The sequence below is a fragment of the Leptinotarsa decemlineata genome, unplaced genomic scaffold (genome assembly GCF_025532065.1).
Source record: "Leptinotarsa decemlineata unplaced genomic scaffold, Ldec_3_MD MMD2_P_RNA_scaffold_2, whole genome shotgun sequence".
Taxonomy (NCBI): domain Eukaryota; kingdom Metazoa; phylum Arthropoda; class Insecta; order Coleoptera; family Chrysomelidae; genus Leptinotarsa; species Leptinotarsa decemlineata.
The window spans coordinates 4,588,252-4,609,770 of NW_027412529.1; the positions used below are offsets into that span (position 1 = coordinate 4,588,252).

At 35.1% G+C, this 21,519-nt stretch overlaps 2 protein-coding genes across 2 annotated transcripts in view; both read left to right on the forward strand.

The window, feature by feature from the left end:
* The first annotated feature begins 5,430 nt into the window (after window positions 1–5,430).
* LOC111517445 (uncharacterized) overlaps window positions 5,431–21,519 on the forward strand; it is an 86,793-nt gene continuing 70,704 nt past the window's right edge. Inside the window, 3 exon segments of the mRNA XM_074181940.1 lie at window positions 5,431–5,919; window positions 12,562–12,626; window positions 15,501–15,553. Coding sequence (XP_074038041.1) covers window positions 12,608–12,626; window positions 15,501–15,553 — 72 coding nt within the window. The 5' untranslated portion in view covers window positions 5,431–5,919; window positions 12,562–12,607.
* LOC141485385 (uncharacterized) lies at window positions 7,845–9,471 on the forward strand. The gene is made up of 3 exons (XM_074181929.1): window positions 7,845–8,356; window positions 8,416–8,637; window positions 8,695–9,471. Exons 1-3 carry the CDS (start codon window positions 8,186–8,188, stop codon window positions 9,073–9,075), a joined length of 774 nt encoding a protein of 257 aa, XP_074038030.1. The 5' UTR covers window positions 7,845–8,185; the 3' UTR covers window positions 9,076–9,471.

Genomic DNA, 21,519 nt, shown 5'->3' on the forward strand with positions numbered 1-21,519 from the left:
TCCACTACATCAATAACTAAATTTTTCATAGGAAATATTTTCACATAACTTCATATCTTCATCTGAAACTTCTCCTGATGACAGCTCTATCACATACCCTGTAACTTGAATATTGGCAGTTCTGTTCAACAACAACGACAACAAAATTAATCAAGAATCCGATTTTCTCTATCACACGGGACCACCCACAGGATATTTGTATAAGTGTGGGTGCTTTTCCTCGCACCGAATCGGGTGGAGCAAAAGCTTAAAGTTCCTAGAAGCGTGCAGGGTTATTAGCGCCCACATTTCGGCGACTATGGTTGCAGGAGTAATCCCAGTGGCGTATCTCAGCGAGGGCGAAGCGACTCTTCGCTCCCCGGACTCACGATGTCATGAAACGCCATCGAATTTTCAGAAAAGGTCATGCCAATTGATTCAAAAGATCCATAAACATATTTTTCTCCAACATCATCGATAAAGGAAATATAACAACTCTTATGGAAAAGAGAAAGTGTGACTTTTAACCTGGGGCCGGGGCTGGGGTAGGTAGTCACAAAGGTGATTGAGGGGTATAAATACATTCGAATGAATATTTTAATGAAAGTGGTATAATATAGGCAATTAATTATTATACTCAAGAAGATAATAAAAGTGTCTCATTCGTAGGAAGAACATATTTGCTCCAAATGAAAAAACATCCATCTGGAAACTACAATACCAAAAACATAGGTCCTTTAGGCCGCAATGCTTGTAAACTAAAAATAGCCATCCTAGCGAAATTATTAATTAGTCAGTCTAAAATTCAGTGAATATTCAAATTCACAATTATGGCAAATGTAATCTGGCAAATGTAACGCTGTTTTTTGACTATTCTTTAGGGATGACCCAAAATGAATACTAGGTAAGTATTTATTTTTCCAATTATTTTTTCTATTTGTCAGTGAAGATTTGCCTATACCTTTGATAACAAATTTTGTTGATAGTATTGATAACACCGTGTTGCTGGTCTCTTCGACAGTGTATTTTTATAAAACAGTGTCAGACTGCGATAATAATTAATCCCAAAATCAATTATCTGCGTGAAATATTAGTCGATCACACTTTCTCACATGATGCCATGACATTTCTATGATTTTCTCTAAAACAAACAAAATTGTATGTATCAGAAGTTGGAAGAGCCCACAAAAATTGTATTTATCAGAAGTTGGAAAAGCCAACAAAAAAAGCATCACAAATATATATGGTGTTTGTGATGTCTGTCATCCATCTAAATGAAACACCTTCAAGGTTCATTCAATAACTATATTTTTCAATTTTAAAATACCAAATCACAGAGCCCTGTCCAAGGACGTCACAAATAACTTTTTATACAATTATTATAGTCCAAGCACATTCCTACTGACATTCCAGTGTTGGTTGTCACATGTGACTATCAGCCCTCGTCAAGTTGAGACAACGAGTCCCAAAACACATTTCAAAACATAACCCCCTAAAATAACTCTGAATCAATAATTATTCATAAAAATGGATAGTGATATCATGAACCACAGATGTCTCATCAAAAATACATGAAATAATATATATCTACGGAAAATTATAGTATACAGACTCGACACAAATGAACCAAAATTTACCTTCGCCGTCCGAAAAAATCAAATGTACGCATCTCCCTGAAGTGAATTGAAGTAACGTTAGAATGGAGGAATTGCTCTCGCGATCCTTCGATTTTGTTCGATAAACTCTTCTGTATCTTTATATGCAGAGAAGGGAGGGTGAGTGTAGGCCCACAGCACTTAGGCTACAAATGACCCATTGTACATCCTTCCGAGGAGTTGTCCTCCTAGGTCATCGTCCATCCTGTCCTTTCCAGGAAGGGGGACACTGGGAGACATCTGGGAGACATCTCCTTTATATTGGCAGGTGTAGGCCAAGACTCGCCGAACACACACTCTCTTATTGACGATACCTCCGAACATTCGCATAGGACATGCCTGACAGTTTCATCTTCCTGGTCATACATCCTGCATTGAGGTGTGTTCACTAGCCCTATATTGTGGAGGTGTTTCCTTAGTTGACAGTGGCCAGTCAGAGATCCTACTATTAAGCGTAGATTTTTCCTGGTCATGACCAGATATTTCTTCGGCGCCAGCTTCCCAGGATCGCCCAGGGTGATCCTGGCAAGATTGCATCCTTTGAGTTCATCCCATCTCTTTAGAGATTGAGCATGGATGTGACGTTTGGCTAGTTTTGCAATTGTCGAAGTCATCAGGCCGTGGATGCCACTGGGTCCTAAAATTCTTAGTCCGGCCGCTTCCTTGGCTGAAGAGTCGGAAATGTGATTACCTTTACTTCTGCCGTGCCTCAGGATAATGTTATTATCTACCGAGGCTTTGGCTGAATCTTGGTGGCACTCTAGTACTAGCCCTGAGGTTACACGTTGTCTGTTCAAGGCTAATAGGGCTTGTCTGCTCTCAGTGCAGATTGTTATGTTTTTGCCAGAAATTCCTTTCACGGTTCGATAAACTCTTTCATTCGTTCAACTTTTCAATATGGCCGCTATGACAACCAAACCGTGAAACAACTATACCCAGTTTCCCCTACGTTTCAAATCTCATTTCAAACTATACAAAAGGATCCAATTAAAAAATAAGTAAAGTGCAATTTTGTTATCAAGTTGTTCTGTTCATTTGAGAATGAGCTATCAGAATATTTCATCAGTTCGGACTTCCATTGTCTAATATAATATAAATTGATTTGAAATTCCTGAGAAAATATTAAAAAGTTTAACCGAAAATAACAATTTTATTCGAACAAAAAAACTGAAATTACATAAAAATAACATAAAACCAAACACAACCAAAAAAATTAAAATTGAAATATTAATAAAAGCTGAAAATTAAAAATCATTATTAACAGAAAATGAAAAATAAAAATAAAAATTAAAAGATTTCAAACCAAGTTATGTCACGACGTTTCGATTATTAGTATCCACAATCGTCTTCGATAACTTCATCGTGATAACTGGACTTATTCCTCCGAGATCCGACTATTTATAGGCCATTCGAGTGCTTTCACCTATCCCCTCCTCTCTCTCACCGCTTCATTGGTTTTTAGCAGGAGATAACCGTTTGGCGGAAGTTGGTCGTTTTTCGTTTGATTAGAGGTTTCCATATGTTACGTATCTCTACGCTAGCTTGACTAAATGCGTTGTTGGACAACATATACGCGGCTTCTTTGAATTTTCTCCTAAACCAGTGTTCCTCTTTGTGGATGATTTCAGCTTGAGCCTACTTGATATTTTGTTCATGAGCCCAAACATGCTCTGCTATTCCGGATTTGCTGGTTTCTCCTCGCTGTGTGTGTTTCTTGTGCTCAGCAATGCAAACTTTCAATGGCCTCTTAGTTTCACCGATGTATGATTCTCCGCACTCGCAGGGTATCCGGTAAATACAATTTTCGGAATCGCAGTCCGCGTTTGGTGGCCTGGTTTTCGTGAGGCTGCTACGAATAGAGTTCCCAGATCTGAAGCAGGTCCTGATGTTATACTTGGACCCAATCCTTCGTATCCTTTTCAATAATCCTCTGATGTAGGGAAGTACAAGTAATAGTTATGGAGGCTTCTCTTCCTTGTGGATTGCTGTCTTTAGCTAAAGCCTGTTCCAACATCACTCTGGAATAACCATTCCGTTGAAGGTCGTTTTCCTTTCGAGACCTTCCTTTGTATTACAGAGCCCGAAGGCACGGTCTAGTAGAGTCTTGATGATTCCTCTCTTAGTTGATTGATGATGGTTGGATTTCTGGTTCAGGTACTGTCCTGTGTGAGTGGGTTTTCGATATACAGATGTTTCCCATTTAGTGTCGGTCCTCTTCACCAATACGTCTAAGAAAGGCAATTCGTTGTGTACTTTCTTTTCCATTGTGAAAGTGATGGATGGACTTACGTTGTTGATTTGCTTCAGGAAAGTGTCTAGTTTTGCATTCCCATGGTTCCATATAATGAAGGTGTCGTCTACGTATCTCAACCAGACTGGGGGCTTTTTGTGGGCTTCTTCAATGGCCAGAGTTTCAAACCACTGCATATATATATATATATATATATATATATATATATATATATATATATATATATATATATATATATATATATATATATATATATATATAGCTATAACTGGTGAAAGTGGCGATCCCATTGGCTGTCCCTCATCTTGCGTAAAGAATTCGTCCTTCAGTTGGAAGTAGCAGTTTCGTACACAGCATCCTAGTAATTCCATGATTACTTGTATCGGTAAGTTTGTTCTATCTTTCAGGTCCCCATCTTCGGATATCTTCTTCTGTATGATTTGAAGTGTTTCTTCGACAGGATCGTTGATGTAGAGGCTTTCCACGTCGAAACTGATCACTTGATCCTGCTCTTTGACTTCGATTTCCCCGAGTAGTTCAACGAAATGCCTTGAATTTTTCACAAAAGATGATGTTTTACCTTGCAATGGTTTAATTATTGGTAGTGAAAATCTCGACAAGTTCTGAGTGGCTGAATCTCTGGAGCTAATGATCGGTCTGAGTGGAACATCCTTCTTTTGGATTTTTGGTAGTTCATATAATTGAGGGTGCTTACTGTGGTGCGGTGTTAGCGATGATCTCTCTTTTTCCGAAAAATAGACTTGATGTTTTTTCAAAGTCCGAACTGATGAAATACACCACGAAACATTGTCAACCACTTTCAAACGAGCTTTCAGAAATTATGTATGGGCATAATCAAATGAAATTCAATTGCCAATCGATAAAATTTAATCTTTCTGAGGGTTATGTGAAAGAGAAATATTTTCACCAAATTTCTTGTTCCCAAATCTGTGGCATTGTATGTATACTTATTATGAATTACGAGGTCACTAAAATCATTCGTTATCATCAAAACTGCAGTTTCACTAAGTATTTTTTTCAATATTATCTTTTTACACACTATTATGTGTATGGATCACGAATGCATTGTTGGTCTCTACTGTCATTAAAGACCAAGCCTGATTAAATGAGGTCATCGACAGAAAACTCAATCCTTGAATATCGAAGATGAATGAGGCTCCACGAAGCGGTCAGTTGCAAAGCCAAGCTTCCACATCGATCGCCGACAAGATTCTTCCTATGTCTTCCACTGCAGCTTGGCTTTGTAACTGACTTTGGGGAGTCTCATTTTAACATTCGAGGATTTAGTTCTCTGTCGATTTCATAGATGGCCTCCGAACTTAAACATGGCATCAATGTTCGAACTGGTTCTGAAAGATAGGGCTTCGCTGAAGAGGATTTCTCTTTCATCTAGTCGACTCTACGCCACTGTGCGATCCCGTATTCGATATAGGACGACGTCCTTGTGCAGACGCATGCCCGGGCTGCAGAATCCGGAGTCCGGAGAGGCATCTCCCCGGAGTTGACTTCTAACCGAGCGTGTGTACAAAAAACCCTAATATCGACTTGTTGGTGCTAACTAGTTTTAATAAACATTTTACTAAAGAGTTTGTATTGCTTAACTAACACTTAGAGACTAAAACAAATTTACACGTTTAAATTATAAACAGAAACTAAATCTCAGACTGCTGGACTCAAAATAGAAATAAATCAAGGTTGTAAATCAATATAAATAATCGAGTAAATATCAAACTACCAGTATAAACAGAAGTACCTAAAAAAATGCAACGTGTTCTTAAGTTGTTATTAAGTAAATTGCTTTCGCCTATCATTTCTCATAGAGAATGTTGTACAGGTAGACTCAGGCTTGCTTGCTCAGTCGGAGGTCTATTCACATCGAATGTTTTGAACGTATTGCGGGGCCAATGAAAAGACTAGTTTTTAAACTGACATTTTTTGGACGATCTTAAAATATTGTGACTGTCTTCATTGCATTCGACGAATTATATCAAATACCGACTAGACTTTATGAAGGTGAGTTCAATGTGCATGATTTTTTGGCTTTTCATTAATGTATCCACACATGCAGTTCATCCACATATGTTTCTGGATATAGTATGTTGCAAATCTCAATTGCAGATTGTTTTCATTACACAGAAGCTATAAGATTCATGTGCGAGACTCCTTCAAAACCTAGTTTGAACAATATAAAATTTTGAGTCTTTAGAAACAGTCTGTTTGATTGACAAACATATTTAGCAGGTGCTTCAATAATTATGCCCTTCGTTAAGCTAATGACCTAAGATTAACCATACCAGCCTCTACTTCAGTCAAAGACTCCTTATATTATAATGTTGGTCTTGAGATGTTTATAATCATTTATTTGGCAGTATTAACTTTTAGCAGGAACACTCTAATTTTCGGTGAAATATTAATTATGTGGTACATCTCATTATAGTTTAAAAGAATTCTGTAATGGCATTTTTCTCTAATTCATTTTATTATTTGTATTTTTAATATACAGGGTGTAACATAAGTACGTTAAAATATTCAAATGACGTATTCCTGAGACAATTTAAAAAAAAAGTCTATACGAACTTGTGTCCGAAAATGCTTCGTTTCGGAGATACGGAAAGTTTGATTTCAATAATTTTTGTCACTCTCCACTTGCAAATTAAGTTAATTAAATCGAGTAGGCTAAGAAAGTTTGTTTATAAAAATAGAAGTTCACTGTCACATTTTTAACTATTAACTGACAAATTCACAGTTCGGAGTTTATAAAGTGATTTTTTGGTACCATGCCCGACCTTACGAATGCTGAAATGGCTGATATTGTTTTTGCAAACAGCTTGGTTGACGGAAATTCAAGCGAGGCCAGACGCCTCTATCAGGAAAGGTATCCCCAACGCGTGACTCCTTGTGCAGCGACATTTGCGAATCTTTTCCGGCGATTTTCCGAATCTGGAAGCTATGAAACAAATTCTGCAGTAGGACGGCCACGCACTACAAGAACTGTAGAATTGGAAGAGGCGGTTCTCGAAGAAATTAGTGAACATCCAGACGCGAGTACAAGAAAAATTAGTCAAACTTTAAATGTGAGTCACATTACAGTTTACACAATTTTAAAGGAACAACAATTATATCCTTATTATATTTAGCGTGTCCAGGCACTTACGCTACGTGATTTCCAACCATGTAATTTGCTCAATGGCTTGAAAAAAAAGTCGAACAACATTCGCAAATTTTATCGAAAATCCTCTTCATAGGTGAGGCTAATTTTTCAAGAAATGGTATCATGATCTTCCATAACAACCACATCTGGGCGGAAGATAACCCACATGCGACAACGCAAACTCATTTCCAAGACAAATTCTCTTTCAATGTATGGGTAGGCATAATTGGGGATTATTCAATTGGGCCCTATTTTCTCCCCTTACGTTTGAATGGAGATGCTTACCTACATTTTTTGGAACACGAGCTTCCCCAACTTATGGAAGATGTTCCCATTCCCATCCCATTCCCATAGCTTGCGGCGAAACGATAAGAAACACTCCGGGCATTTTTCAACGGGTGCGGAATTCTTTTATGAGGAGAACAGAAGCTTGTATTACTGTTATGGGTCGTCACTTTGAACAGTTGTTGTAATAGTTGTTTCGTTCAATTTTTATATGTTTATTTTCCTAATAAATAACATAGTACTTCTCCGAATTGTTTTTTTTACAAACTTCGAAATGTAGTACTTTCTAATTGAATAATTAAACCTGACAATTTTTTTCAATTTGGATTGAATAAGCAGTTCGATAATGCTCAGTTTAGAAGAAGTCTGTATGGGGATACTGATTAAAAAGTTTGATGAAAACAATTAAAATTGCAAAAAACTTATGACAAAAACCTACCATGTTTTGAAAAATTTCAACAATCTGTATTTCAAAAACGAATCATTCTTCGTTATAGTTATTTATGTATCAAGGGAATTAGGAGGGCCTTAATTACCGATGGCAAAGTTTGCGTCCTGAGGGCCTCTGGCCCGAGGGACAGCAATTGCCTGAGGTTATTAAGGCTCATTAATTCCCGTGGTACATAGATAATTTTATTTCTGACCGATTTCAATAAAATTTTGTTCATTTTTGAAACGGAAAAATGTACCAATTCATTACCTTCCCGGTATATTTGAATCAGGTACCGTTGATTATAGTAGAGTTTTCTTGTTGCTAGGTTGTTGCTATGTTATTTGTTTATAAACAGAACTTTGTTATCAAGCTGTGTTTGCGGTGAAAACGTGTTTTCTACCCCAAATATAATGGAGGATATTTTGAAAAAAGCTGAACAAGCAAGAGAATCATTAATTCCATCGAAAAGTGAAGCCGTATACCAAAAAGAATACAAGATATATCTGGACTGGCTGACACGGAAAAATGTTATGCCAAAAGATGTCACTGAAACTGTATTTCTGGCATATTTTCAAGAACTGGTAAGGAATTTTCTATGTTTTTCGGTAGATTTGGTAGTAATTGTGTTTATTCGTTTCAGTCAGAAACGTATAGTCCGAATTCTTTATGGACTAAATGGTCAATGCTAAAATCGATGGTGACTATACATGAGAAACGAGATATCACCAAGTTCAATGAACTACAGGCTTTTTTGAAACGGAAGAGTAAGAGTTATAAGCCGAAAAAGTCTGCTGTTTTATCTCCTAAAGATGTTATCAGATTCCTAAAGGACGCTCCTAATGATATTCATTTATTGCATAAGGTAATTTTTTTCTTATTTTCCTTTTTGTGTGTGTTTATTTCCTTTTTTTTGTTACAGGTTGTTTTGATTATGGGTTATTTTGGAGGATGCAGAAGTCAGGAACTTTTGAATATGAAGATATCGGATATAGAGGACCGGGATTCCGTTATGGTAGTGAACGTACCGGAAAGTAAAACTGGTGTATCGAAGAAATTTACAGTTGTGGATGAAAAAGAGTTCTCCGCTTTGCCTTTATTAAGACTTTATATGTCTTTGCGTCCTAAAGGTATTGAAAGATTTTTTTTGAGCTTCCGACAAAATAAATGTACATCTCAGCCAATTGGAAAAAACATGTTTGGGAAAATCCCCAGCAAAATCGCAATGTATTTAGGATTGCCAAACTCATCTTCCTATACGGGACATTGCCTTCGTCGCACTTCTGCTACTGCTCTAACTTAAAAAGACACGGAGGTTGGAAAAGTTCCACGGTGGCGGAGGGGTATTTGGAGGATAGTATCGAATTGGGAAATAAAACGGCGCGTATGTTGTCTACTTTGTCATCAGAAGAGGCAGGTACCTCGACTGTAGTGAACAGAAGCTCCAGCCATACAAAAGAAGAAATTGTTTCCAGTGGCGGAAGTAATTTTCAGGGAACATTTCAAAATTGTACATTTATTATTTGTAATGACGTGAATAAATAAAATATGGTTCAGTTTTCATTTCTATTTATTTTTACTTGTGAAAGGTAGAGGGAATTATAAAATCTATAATGTCCCAAGGGAGTTATGACCCTCTTTATTGATAGCGTAACTATGACGATATAAGCTTATAATATCCCGGTCAGAAATAAAACATTTTATAGAAATAACTTGTTTATTTTGACGTTTTGTTTACGTTTAAATTGTTTTTGTAATGTTCTCAGCAACTTCACTCAAGCGCCCTAGCATATGTAATCTTTCTCTTCAGTATCCATATGTATTGTATGTGTTTGGATATAATTTGATCTGTACTCTATGTATAATATGTATGTATATGTGTGCGTACAGAATCGGTACACTGCCGCTTCCACCTCGTATATAGAATTTGTCGGCAATTAAAAATGAGATCCATAGTCGTTGGCCGCTGGCCGGTCAAAAAAAAGTTTTTCATCAATAACTATTGATGTCTCATTTGAAAAATAATTTATTTAACCCCATTGAATTCTACGTTAAAAGTGCATTGGAAATGTTTTCATAGAAACAAGAAATTTTTGACCTAAGAGACAGCCATCAGTTTTCATCTATCTAGTTTGAAAACGGAAGTTTCCCATGAAAAGTGTCCAATTTAGCCCACTCTGTACAAATATGTAGTTGTTTGGTGATTGAAGAAAATTTGCATCTTTGTCAATAAGACCTGATGTTCTTTGGACAATAAAGCATATTATTATAATAATAATAAGTGTTATTTCAAATGTAAACTAGAAGAAAGAGGCTATCTGAAATAATAACTTATTTCTACGGGGATAACGAACTTCACAGAATTTTCTCACTATGTCTTCTACATTTGCACTGTCGAAAGCAAATCTGTTCCTTTAAACTGGCAATCAGAAATTAATGACATTTGCATTATGAAACCAATAAAATCTTATTCTTCTTCAAAATCTTGTCTCAACTGCAACCTCAGCAAAGGCCAATGATGTCTCAATAAGTTGGAAACATATAGAAAACTTTTTATTATTAATTTTAGTAAAAAAAAATATCCTTCAGAAAAAGTTCAGCAAGAACTAAAACCTGAAATGCTATTATCATTATCAAATTATTTAATTCGCATCTGAGGTTTGTCAAAAAATATGAATTTTGCTCGGGAGTAAAGTACTCTTATTTTTGGCAGTATCCAAAATAGTTATTTAAAAAAATTATCATAATTGAAGATCATTTCCAAATATGCACTAACCTCAAATTATTTTTTATTCCTCGAAATATATCTACAATAACAACGAAAATTCAACTGTAATTATTGCATGTGGAATATTTAAAAAAAAACATTGATAAACGAAACAGTTCTCATGGTTTCTTTATTCTCAAGAGATAAATGTTCATTATTGGTGTCATCAAGGTCAAAATCAAGTGGAATAATTGGTAAAAAATAACAGAACATGTTTTTTTGTGAATTAATGTAATTTTATAATTAGATGTACTTTTCAATTCTAATCAACTTGCTCCAATAACAATTTTCGATATTGTTAAAAACGGAGCAAAATCCATATTTTTTGACAAACCTGGTATACGACTGAAATAATTTTTTTCTTTAAAAATTGCTAATAAAATAATTATATATGGTTCCAACTTGCTTGAGACATACAGATGAGTGCATGGTTGATGAAAACTGTTCTATACATTTTTGGTTTGTAGTTCGAAAATTTTTTTATTGAAAACTACCTGAAAACCTGAAAAACTACAATAAACAACATACTTGAACAGATTCAAATTTTCAAATATTTTATGTGTGTTTTTCAGTAGTTTTTATTCTGCTCATTTTTGAAATTCATACTGCCAGTTAGATGATTCTCATATGAAAATTCACTTAAAAATAAAAAATAAAGAATATCATTTCAAATACTAGGAATCGCATGTTGAAAGGTAAGACCTCGTTGATTCTTAGCTCGCACAAGTTTCGACTTTTGAGGGTTATCGTTCGTAGGGGGCGACAGCTAGTTGACAGAAAAACATATTTTGAAACAAATAAGGATTTTAATTTATCTCTGATAAATTATTTTTTCAAAATCACTTTTGTTTCATTAACACCAATGGAAAAATAATGTTAATGCCCCTGCTTCTTCCTACTGGTCCATACTGCAACGTCGTGTGATTTTTCATACTGAAATTCTCATACACAGGGTGGGCCAAATTGCATTCATTACTTTTTCATGCAGGTGGGTCATCAAAATTGTACCGCAGGCAAAACTGTCAGGCAAAGAACTATTCGAAAAAATCCAAAAAATGTCAAGTATGTTTGTCAGAGCAAAATGTTTTAATCCAGAGACCATACTCCCGATTAGGAGTAGAGTGATACCTCATAAAAATGACTATGGATTCTTTATATTCAGTGATTGCAGTCATTGTAGGTAAATGGACTGACACCTATCAGAAAACAACTACTCCCCTGGCTAATACCACGAAGGGCGATATATATATATATATATATAATATATATATATATATATATATATATATATATATATATATATATATATATATATATATATATATATATATATATATATATAATTATTGGAACACACTTGCAGACAGGTTTCGGACTGTTTGCCACTCGTCACTGCAAGGTAGTGTCTATCATCAATATAAAGTCAATTATTTCCGATAATTGAAAATCGAATTCCTTCAAAGTATCATTCCTCGAACTAGGCTGAAGTTGACAAAAAAAACAGATTTGTCATCGCCCCATCTGCCTGTGAACGAGGTAACCAACCGCAAATCCGAAATTTGCACAATTCCTCGTATAAGGATTAAAAACTTTTCACATATAGTCAGTGGACATACTTGAAGACTGTCTATAAATCAAATCATCTAAAAGAACAATTCGTTCAGACTAGTCTCAACTCTCTACACTGTAGGTTAATAGACTGACACCTATCAGAAAACCACTACTCCCCTGGCTAATACCACGAAGAACATTATATCCGACAGGTATCAGTGCAGGATTATTCACTGAAGTTATTCCTGCATATGCTATTGGCGATGAAAATCTATTGCGGCAGTTGTATAGAGTACAAAATTCTACACAGGACAGAGCAGAATAAATATTTATTGAGATATGGAGCTACAGAAACACATGACAAAACGGAGAAAACTTCTGAAACAACCTTATTTAACCACAGACGAACCCTATAATAACTGTGATATTGATTGGTATAACAATTTTTCAAGAACATTTCTTTTGTTTCAGGAAAATAGAACTCTCCAAACTGGACAGGACATCAAGAGCCAATGAGATGGATCACCTCCACTCAGGTAAATATAAAATCCTATAATCATTCATGGTCATACCACCACTGTCCTTGATTTAAGTATAGTCGAAGTAAACGATATTGTGCACACTTAAAGTTGTCGGCACTCTCAAAGGACAAAAAACCAATAAATAGAAATGAACCGGCTGCGAAATAGTCCACGTGGCCGGAAGAATTGGCGGTTCGTATTGGATAATTTTTACTAACCGAGATTAATGATTGGCTGAAGAGTCATAAAATTTAATTTGAAGTCATGTTACAGTGACGAATAGAAATCGGGGAATGTAGGGATGGTTATCGCCGTCGTGTTCAGTTCAGGAACTGATCGCGATTTCAGTGTTGAAATTCGATATTCATGCAGTTATAATTACTTAAAATTTTTGTTGTCTGTTTAAAATGTGGCGTCCTTGAACAAGTTCTAATAGTGATACCGAGTGTGATAACAACGCAGACTTTTTCCAGTCCAGTGATTCCAATAGCGATGGTGAACAATGCAAAAAAGAGATACCAATGAATAAGATTCGGATACATTTGAATATTGAAACACAGAGAGTATGTTTCTATGTATATAAGAATCTACATCTCAAGTTTGGTTTCGAGGAAAACAAACTATTACAAGCAACATCAGATTTGACCGAAATTCCTTTCTCAACTGTACGTAAAATAGTCAAAAACAAACCTTATGAACGCAAGACGCTATGTGATACAGGATTACCAAAACCTTTAGATGTTCATCTAATAAAATAATTGAAAAAAACAATATACGACTGTTACAAAAGGAATGAGATTCCTACAACTGAAATCATAAGGGAGAAATTGAATACTTCTGGCCATAACGTGAGCTGCTGTGACAAAACTCTTCAGAATTGCATAAAGAAACTAGGATGTAAATTTAAAATGATAAAAAAACGTCAAGCAGTTATGGAAAGCAGAAGAATAGTGGAATTGCGTAACAAATACTTAGAACAAATAACTAAATCTATACAAGAACATCGGCAAATTTTCTATTTGGACGAAACTTGGGATGACACTCACGACACAGTGACGAAGGGGTGGATTGATGGTTCGAGAATGTGTACGCCTAACATGCCTGCAAACAAAGGATCGCGACTGATCATTGTGCATTGCGGAGGGAGAGAAGAATTATGTAGAAAAAAACTTGAGGACTGCAATGTGAAAGCTAGTATTTTCAAGGAATGGTTTGAAAACACATTGATCCCAAATTTGGATGCGAATAGTGTAATAGTTCTTGACAGCGCTTCCTATCATTCTCGACAGCTCATCAAAATACAGAATGAAAATTCGAGAAAAGATGAAATACAAAGTTTTCTAATGGATAACAATTTGTATATTGAAGATTAATATACCAAAAACCAATTACTTGAAGTTTTACAAACAAAAAATTTGAAAAAGTGTAGGCCCTTGAGAGTCTTGCTGAAAAGTATAAAATTACACCATACTGAGACTTCCCCCCTATTTTTGTGTTTTCAATCCCATCGAGTTGGTTTGGGAAAAATTGAAACAAACCATCAGACGTAAAAATAATTTTCCAAAATTTGATAAGAAGGTAATTAAAGCTAATTAAAGAAGAAGTATCTAATATTACCGAAGAAGACTGACAGAAAAGGATTGAAAAAGTAGTTTTACTTGAATAAGACTATATGGCAGTGTTTTGGAAGCGATTAATTGTATGTAAATGTGAGAAAGTAGTATTCAGAAGTATTTTCAATTATCATCCTATTATTTGAATCCCTACTTTCTCTACTTTCTTATATAATCATAAGTGATAATTGAATAACGAAATTAGTTAGCTCTCTAACTATATTATCAACGAGGAGATGTTGGAAGATCTATATCGTTTACTTGAACTATAACACTCATAAACATTTTTCTGACTCAGAATACCATCACCTTATGCCACTATCAACATTTCAATTGTTTTGATTCCTTTTTTACAAAAGATTTGATGCAAATTTTCTGATCCATTTTTTCGATAGCAGAAAATTGCCGAACACGGAAAATAATTCTAACTTTCATGCTCTCTCACCTACAAACTGAACATATTCAAAAAACGCTATTGTCAGATTTTCACTAAACAGTTTTACAAAAACGCAACACGCCCGAAGAAGCGAAACACGTGTTGCGTTTTTGTAAAACTGTTCAGTGAAAATCCCACAATAAAGTGTTCCTTGAATACGTTAGTTACAAATGTTCATCAAGAATCGGCCATTTCCATCATATAAACTGAACATGCTGAACAGGTTGGTCGGTCGGTAGCCGTGCGGGTCGACGTAGGTGCTTTGTTCACTCAGTCAATCGGCCGATGTGTGAGTCGATAGTTCAAGCCCCAGGCTGAACGATCGATTTTCACTTGCTATCGTCCAACCCGTGTTAGGAATCACACGTTAAAAGGTAAGACCTCGTCAGTCCTTAGCTCGCACAAGTTTCGACTTCTGAGGGTTGTCGTTCGTAGGGGTGCAATAGCTGGTTAACGGAAAAAACCTATTCTAAACATAACATTTTTTTAAAGCTGGAACTATGAACGTATGTTCGAGACGAGTGTACCACCATAAAAATAATTTGAAAAAAGCTTATCGAATATACGTAGCCTGCGAAATTTGAAAATTCACCTTATTTTTCGAACAGACCTCGTATGTAGAAAAAAACTGGCTATAAATTGGAAAAACTGATTAATTCACATTTCAATTGAATACTCTTTTTGTAAACTTCCAAGTGGAAATCTTAGATAACGTGTGTTTTCTAAATACGTTTCGATGGATTTTCATAAAGTATTGATCAGTTCAATCATATTTTTCCAATTTATTTTTGATAATATGCTCAATTATCTAAGGTATTATCACTAATTTCTTCGTTTCAGGTTATCTAGGACATTCCCGGGCTCCTTTCAATCATCTGGATGTTTCGACTCAGGTAAAGTTTAATCCGGCATTAGTTTATTTTCACTTTGACTGTATTACGATGTCAAAAAGTTTATACCTATGTTCTGTAACAATATCAAAACTCCCAGTTGAACTTGAGGTAGAATCAAATACTTAAAACTAATAAGTGCGGACGTAACGAGCCCCTCATTTCTTAACACGTTAACCGCCCAAAAATAATTTTTTTTCCCAGTCAAACGCATGCATTTCTCTACCTGGTTACTTTTCAGTGGTGTAATTTCATTATAAATAGTCAGAAAAATAAAATATTACGTATTTTTCACGAAAAGAAACACTTTCAACTCGAGGCTCGACGTCAGGCTCACGCGGCCTGTGGTGAGTCAAAGTCTCACGTCTCACGTAGGTGAAAAGGTAATTCTCATATTGGTCTTGCGCAAGAAAATACGTTGGATTTGTTAGAATTGTATAGTTCATCAATAGCTCATTCCCAAAACGATCCTTCTGTAGATATTCAATGTTAATAAAGTATAATTGAATTCAACACTCTGAATGCATTTTACGTGAATGAGTTACAATCAAATGTAACACTCTATTTTGAAATTGATTTTAGGAAAAGTTATAAATGAATGTAACACTCTCCAACTTTAATTTGAAGTTGTGGACAAGTTACAATTGGATGTAACACTCTCCAACTTGAATTTGAATTGTGGACATGTAACAATTGAATGTAACACTCTCCAAGTTGAATTTGATTTGTGGATAAGTTACAATTGAATGTAACATTCTTCATTTTGAATTTAATTTGAGGACAAGTTACAACTGAATGTAACACTCTCCAACTTGAATTTGAGTTGTGGACAAGTTACAATTGAATGTAACACTCTCCAAGTTGAATTTGATTTGTGGATAAGTTACAATTGAATGTAACACTCTTCATTTTGAATTTAATTTGAGGACAAGTTACAACTGAATGTAACACTCTCCAACTTGAATTTGATTTGTGGACAAGTTACAAATGAATGTAACACTCTCCAACTTGAATTTGATCTGAAGTATACATTTTGTTTAGTGTCTATAATAAGCATTCATTACGTTTTACTGTTGGAAAGCAGAGTATAACAAAAATAAACCAACGGCAACAAAGAATATTCGTTTGAAATGAAATCACTTTATCGAATGGCGCGAAAGATGTTATCTTTGCACTCTGCTGGCACTGCTCCATGACCTTCATTTGAATAAATTGGAAACTCATCTCCCGCCGCCTTTCTTGGCTCATTCATGTAGGAATTTCAATTTCGCGGGCAACTTCACCTTTTCATTGAGATACCTGACCTGGACGATCCCTTATTAAACTTCCTGCTAGACTAATATTTTGTTTTCCTTGAAATGGAAGTCTGCGGTGATCCCGCGGTTAGTTCAGAGAGTAAAAAGGAGTGAAACACTCTCCTCTTTAAATTTAATTTGAGGACAAGTCACAATTGAATGTAACACTCTTCAACTTGAATTTGATTTCTGGACAAGTTACAATTGGATGTAACACTCTCCAATTTGAATTTGATTTGTGGACATATTACAATTGAATATAACACTCTCTAACTTGAATTTGATTTGTGAACAAGTTACAATTGGATATAACACTCTTCAATTCCAATTTGATTTGTGGACAAGTTACAACTGAATGTAATACTCTCCAACTTGAATTCGATTTGTGGACAAGATACAATTGGATAGTCTATGTACTTTTTACTGATAACCATGTCTTCACAAAAAAGAGGAAATTGACATTCCCATTTTTTAAGCTAATTGTTGGTGAATCATCGTCTTTCTAAAGTTAAATTATCACCAAGAACTGTTAGCGAATGTAGTCAGCTTGAAGTCTCTCCTTGACCATGGCCTCATTCGATCAAAAGTATCCGATCTATCGAAAACTTCAAAAAGAACAAACCTAAAAAGTGAAGGTGATGGCCAAAACCTTTAATTCTTAGGCGTGTTATTTATAACTTAAGAACAAACCTGAAATTTGAAAGTGATGTTCAGAATTTCTAGTTCTCAGGCTTATTCCCCCAAACCTTAGATCAAACCTAAGAAATGAAGGTGACGGCCAATTCTCAAAAGCTTGTTCTTTTTGACCGAAGAACAAACCTGAGGAGTCGAAGGTGGTGGCCATTACCTTCAATTCTTAGGTTTACTGTTAGGTTGAAAAAAACAAGTCTGAAAATTGAAGTTGGTTACCAGTGGTTTAGCCTAGCACTAATAATGAAACCTGGTGGGTCAAAATAGCCCTGTCTGGTGTTGAATCACAAATCTATCGATATGCTTTGCAGTGAAAGACAGAAGATGAATTTCGTTTGGCGTTCAATGTCAACACTCGGCTTTGCAACGGACCGCCTTTAGGAGCCGGTTTTGTAGTACTAGCTCCTCGTCAGTACCAGGAGAGTCATTTCAGACAGAGTGAACCGTAAAATATCTCGTCCAAACGAAACTGATTCCAACTAGTCATAAGCTGCATCCGGACTTTGTCTGCAGATGGCGCAGGTGGCTAGTACCCCGAAACCGGTCTATTGGTGGTCGTCCCGATCAAATTAATTTCAGCTTTTCATATGTAAGAAATTACTTGCGACGAACCTTCCAAGTAGAAGACGTTGCACAGGTGCCTGACAGTTTCACTTCAGCTTTCTGCGCGACCTTGGCTGAGTTAGTTGTTGTTTATCTGTCGGGTATCTGCAACACGTACCTACAAAATCGTAGGTTCACATGAGAGGAAAGGGTGATGTGTTTTCACCTGAACTTTAGCTCATCATATGTACCTCTACGGATAATATTTATCATTCTGACTCCCACCCCGGAGTATGTATTTGTGGAGTTGTTTCAAGACTTAGTCTACAGGTGGCGCAGTGGTACATCCTACTGGAGCAACTGCAGATAGAACTTATGTCTAGTTGAAATTAATTTCGTTTGTTCTGGATATTCAGATGGTTCACTCCTTCTAAAATGACCCTCCCGTTACTGATGAGGAGCTAGTACCCCGAAACCGGTTTATCGGTGGTTGTCCCGACCAACTGAAATTAATTTCAGCTTTTCATATATGGGAATTCAGTTGCAACGAATTTTCAAAGAGAAAAACATTGCACAGGTGCCTGATGGTTTTACTTCAGCTTTATGCGTGCCATTTAGTTGGAATACTTATTGTTTTTCTGCAAGACGCACCTACAAAGTCATAGGTTTACATGAGAGGCGAATATGTTTGAGTTCTAGAATATAATAGATAGTTCAAACTGTTTATTATGGCAAAAATATACTTAAAACTGTTCATTATGGTGAAAAGATAGTTTAAACTGTCGATTCTAGACAACCAATACGATAGTTTCAATTTACGATTATAATAGCCAGTTCAAACTGTCAATTTAGGCTGAAGCCGATTATATAAAACCAACAGTTCATACTGTCCTATATGGCTAATTTACACTTTAAACAAATGAAACTGTCGATTATATATAATCGATTATGGATAAAAAACAGTTTGAACTATCGATTATGTAATAATAATACTACTTGGCCATTCAGTGCCCTCATACTAGACCAAAAATGTCGATTATAGAAAAATAACAGTTTATTCTTCTTATATGGCTAATTTACAGTTTGAATAGTCGATTATAGAAAAATAACAGTTTATACTGTCTTATATGGCTAATTTACAGTTTGAATAGTTGACACTGTCGGTTATACATAATTATTATGGATAAAAACAGTTTGAACTATCAATTATGAAATAATAATACTAAGGAGCCATTCAGCACCCTCATAATAGCCTAAAACAGTCTATCATAGAAAAACAACAGTTTATACTGTCTTATATGGCTAATTCACAGTTTGAACAGTTGAAACTGTCAATTATATATAATTGGTTATGGATAAACAACAATTTGAACTATCGATTATGAAATAATAATACTACGTAGCCATTCAGCACCCTCATAATAGCCCAAAATCGTTGATTATAGATGAACAACAGTTTAAACTGTCTTATATGACTAATTTACAGTTCGCACAGTTGAAACTGTCGGTTATATATAATCATGGATAAACAACACTTTGAACTATCGCTTATGAAATAATTATACTATGGGTCCATTCAGCAACCTCGTAATAGCCCAAACAGTCGATTATAAAAAATGTTAAATGGCTAATTTACAGTTTGAACAGTTGAAACCGTCGGTTATATATAATTTATTATGGATTAACAGCAGTTTGAACTATCGATTATGAAATAATAATATCACGTGGTCATTCAGCATCCTCATAATTGGCCAAAATTGTCGATTATACAAAAACAACAGTTTATACTGTCGTATATGGCTAATTTACTATTTGAACAGTTGACACTGTCGATTATATATAATTGATTATTGATAAAATACAGTTTGAACTATAGATTATGCAATAATAATACTACTTGGCAATTCAGTACTCCCATAATAGCCCAGAACTGTCGATTATAGAAAAATAACAGTTCATACTGTCTTATATATCTAGTTTACAGTTTGAACAGTTGAAACTGTCGGTTATATCTAATTAATCATAGACAAACAATAGTTTGAACTATCGATTATGAAATAATTATATCACGTGGCCATTCAGCAACCTCATAATAGCCCAAACAGTCGATTATAGAAAAAAAAACAGTTCATACTTTTTTATGGCTAATTTACAGTTTGAACAGTTGAAACCGTCGGTTATATATAATTTATTATGGATTAACAGCAGTTTGAACTATCGATTATGAAATGATAATATCACATGGTCATTCAGCACCTTCATATAGCCCAAAATTGTCGATTATAGAAAAACGACAGTTTATACTGTCGTAGATGGTTAATTTACTATTTGAACAGTTGAAACTGTCGATTATATATAATTGATTATGGATAAAATACAGTTTTAACTATAGATTATACAATAATACCATTCAGTACCCCCATAATAGCCCAGAACTGTCGATTATAGAAAAATAACAGTTTATACTGTCTTATATGACTAATTTACAGTTTGAACAGTTAAAACTGTCGGTTATATCTAATTAATCATGAATAAACAACAGTTTGAACTATCGATTATGAAATAATTATACTATGTGGCCATTCAGCAACCTCATAATAGCCCAAAACCCCAAAACTGTCGATTATAAAAAAAAACTAGTTCATACTGTTCTATGTTATAGAGCAGTTTGAACTATCGATTATGAAATGATAATATCACCTGGTCATTCAGCATCTTCATAATAGTCCAAACTTGTCGATTATAGAAAATCAACAGTTTATACTGTAGTATATGACTAATTTACTGTTTGAGCAGTTAAAACTGTCGGTTACATATAATAGATTATGGATAAACAACGGTTTGAACTATCGATTAAGAAATAATAATACTACGCGGTCATTCAGCACTCTCACAATATCCCAAAACTGTCGATTATACAAAACCAACAGTTTATATTGTCCTATATGGCTAATTTACAGTTTAAACAGTTGAAACTTTCGGTTATATATAATTGATTATGGATTAATGATAGTTCAAACTATCGATTATGAAATAATAATACTACTTGGCGATTCAGCACCCTCATAATAGCCCAAAACTGTTGATGATAAAAAACCAACAGTTCATACTGTCGTATATGGCTAATTTACATTAATTTACGGCTAATTTATGACAGTTCAAACTGTCGGTCATATATAATTTATTATGGATAGTTTGAACTATCGATTGTGAAATAATAATACTACGCAGCCATTCAGCACTCTCACAATAGTCCAAATCTGTCGATTATACAATATAGCTATATAGCTAATTTACAATTCGAACAGTTGAAACTGACGGTTATATATAATTGAGTATGGATAAACTTTTGTTTGAACTATAGATTATGAAATAATAATATCACGTGGCCATTCAGCACCCTCATAATAGCCCAAAACTGTCGATTAAAGAAAACCAACG

Coding starts and splice junctions, on each gene's coding strand:
- LOC141485385 (XM_074181929.1), top strand. CDS start 8,186: ATGGAGGATATTTTGAAAAAAGCTGAACAAGCAAGAGAATCATTAATT. Junction 8,357..8,415: donor TGGCATATTTTCAAGAACTG/GTAAGGAATTTT, acceptor TATTCGTTTCAG/TCAGAAACGTATAGTCCGAA. Junction 8,638..8,694: donor ATATTCATTTATTGCATAAG/GTAATTTTTTTC, acceptor TTTTTGTTACAG/GTTGTTTTGATTATGGGTTA.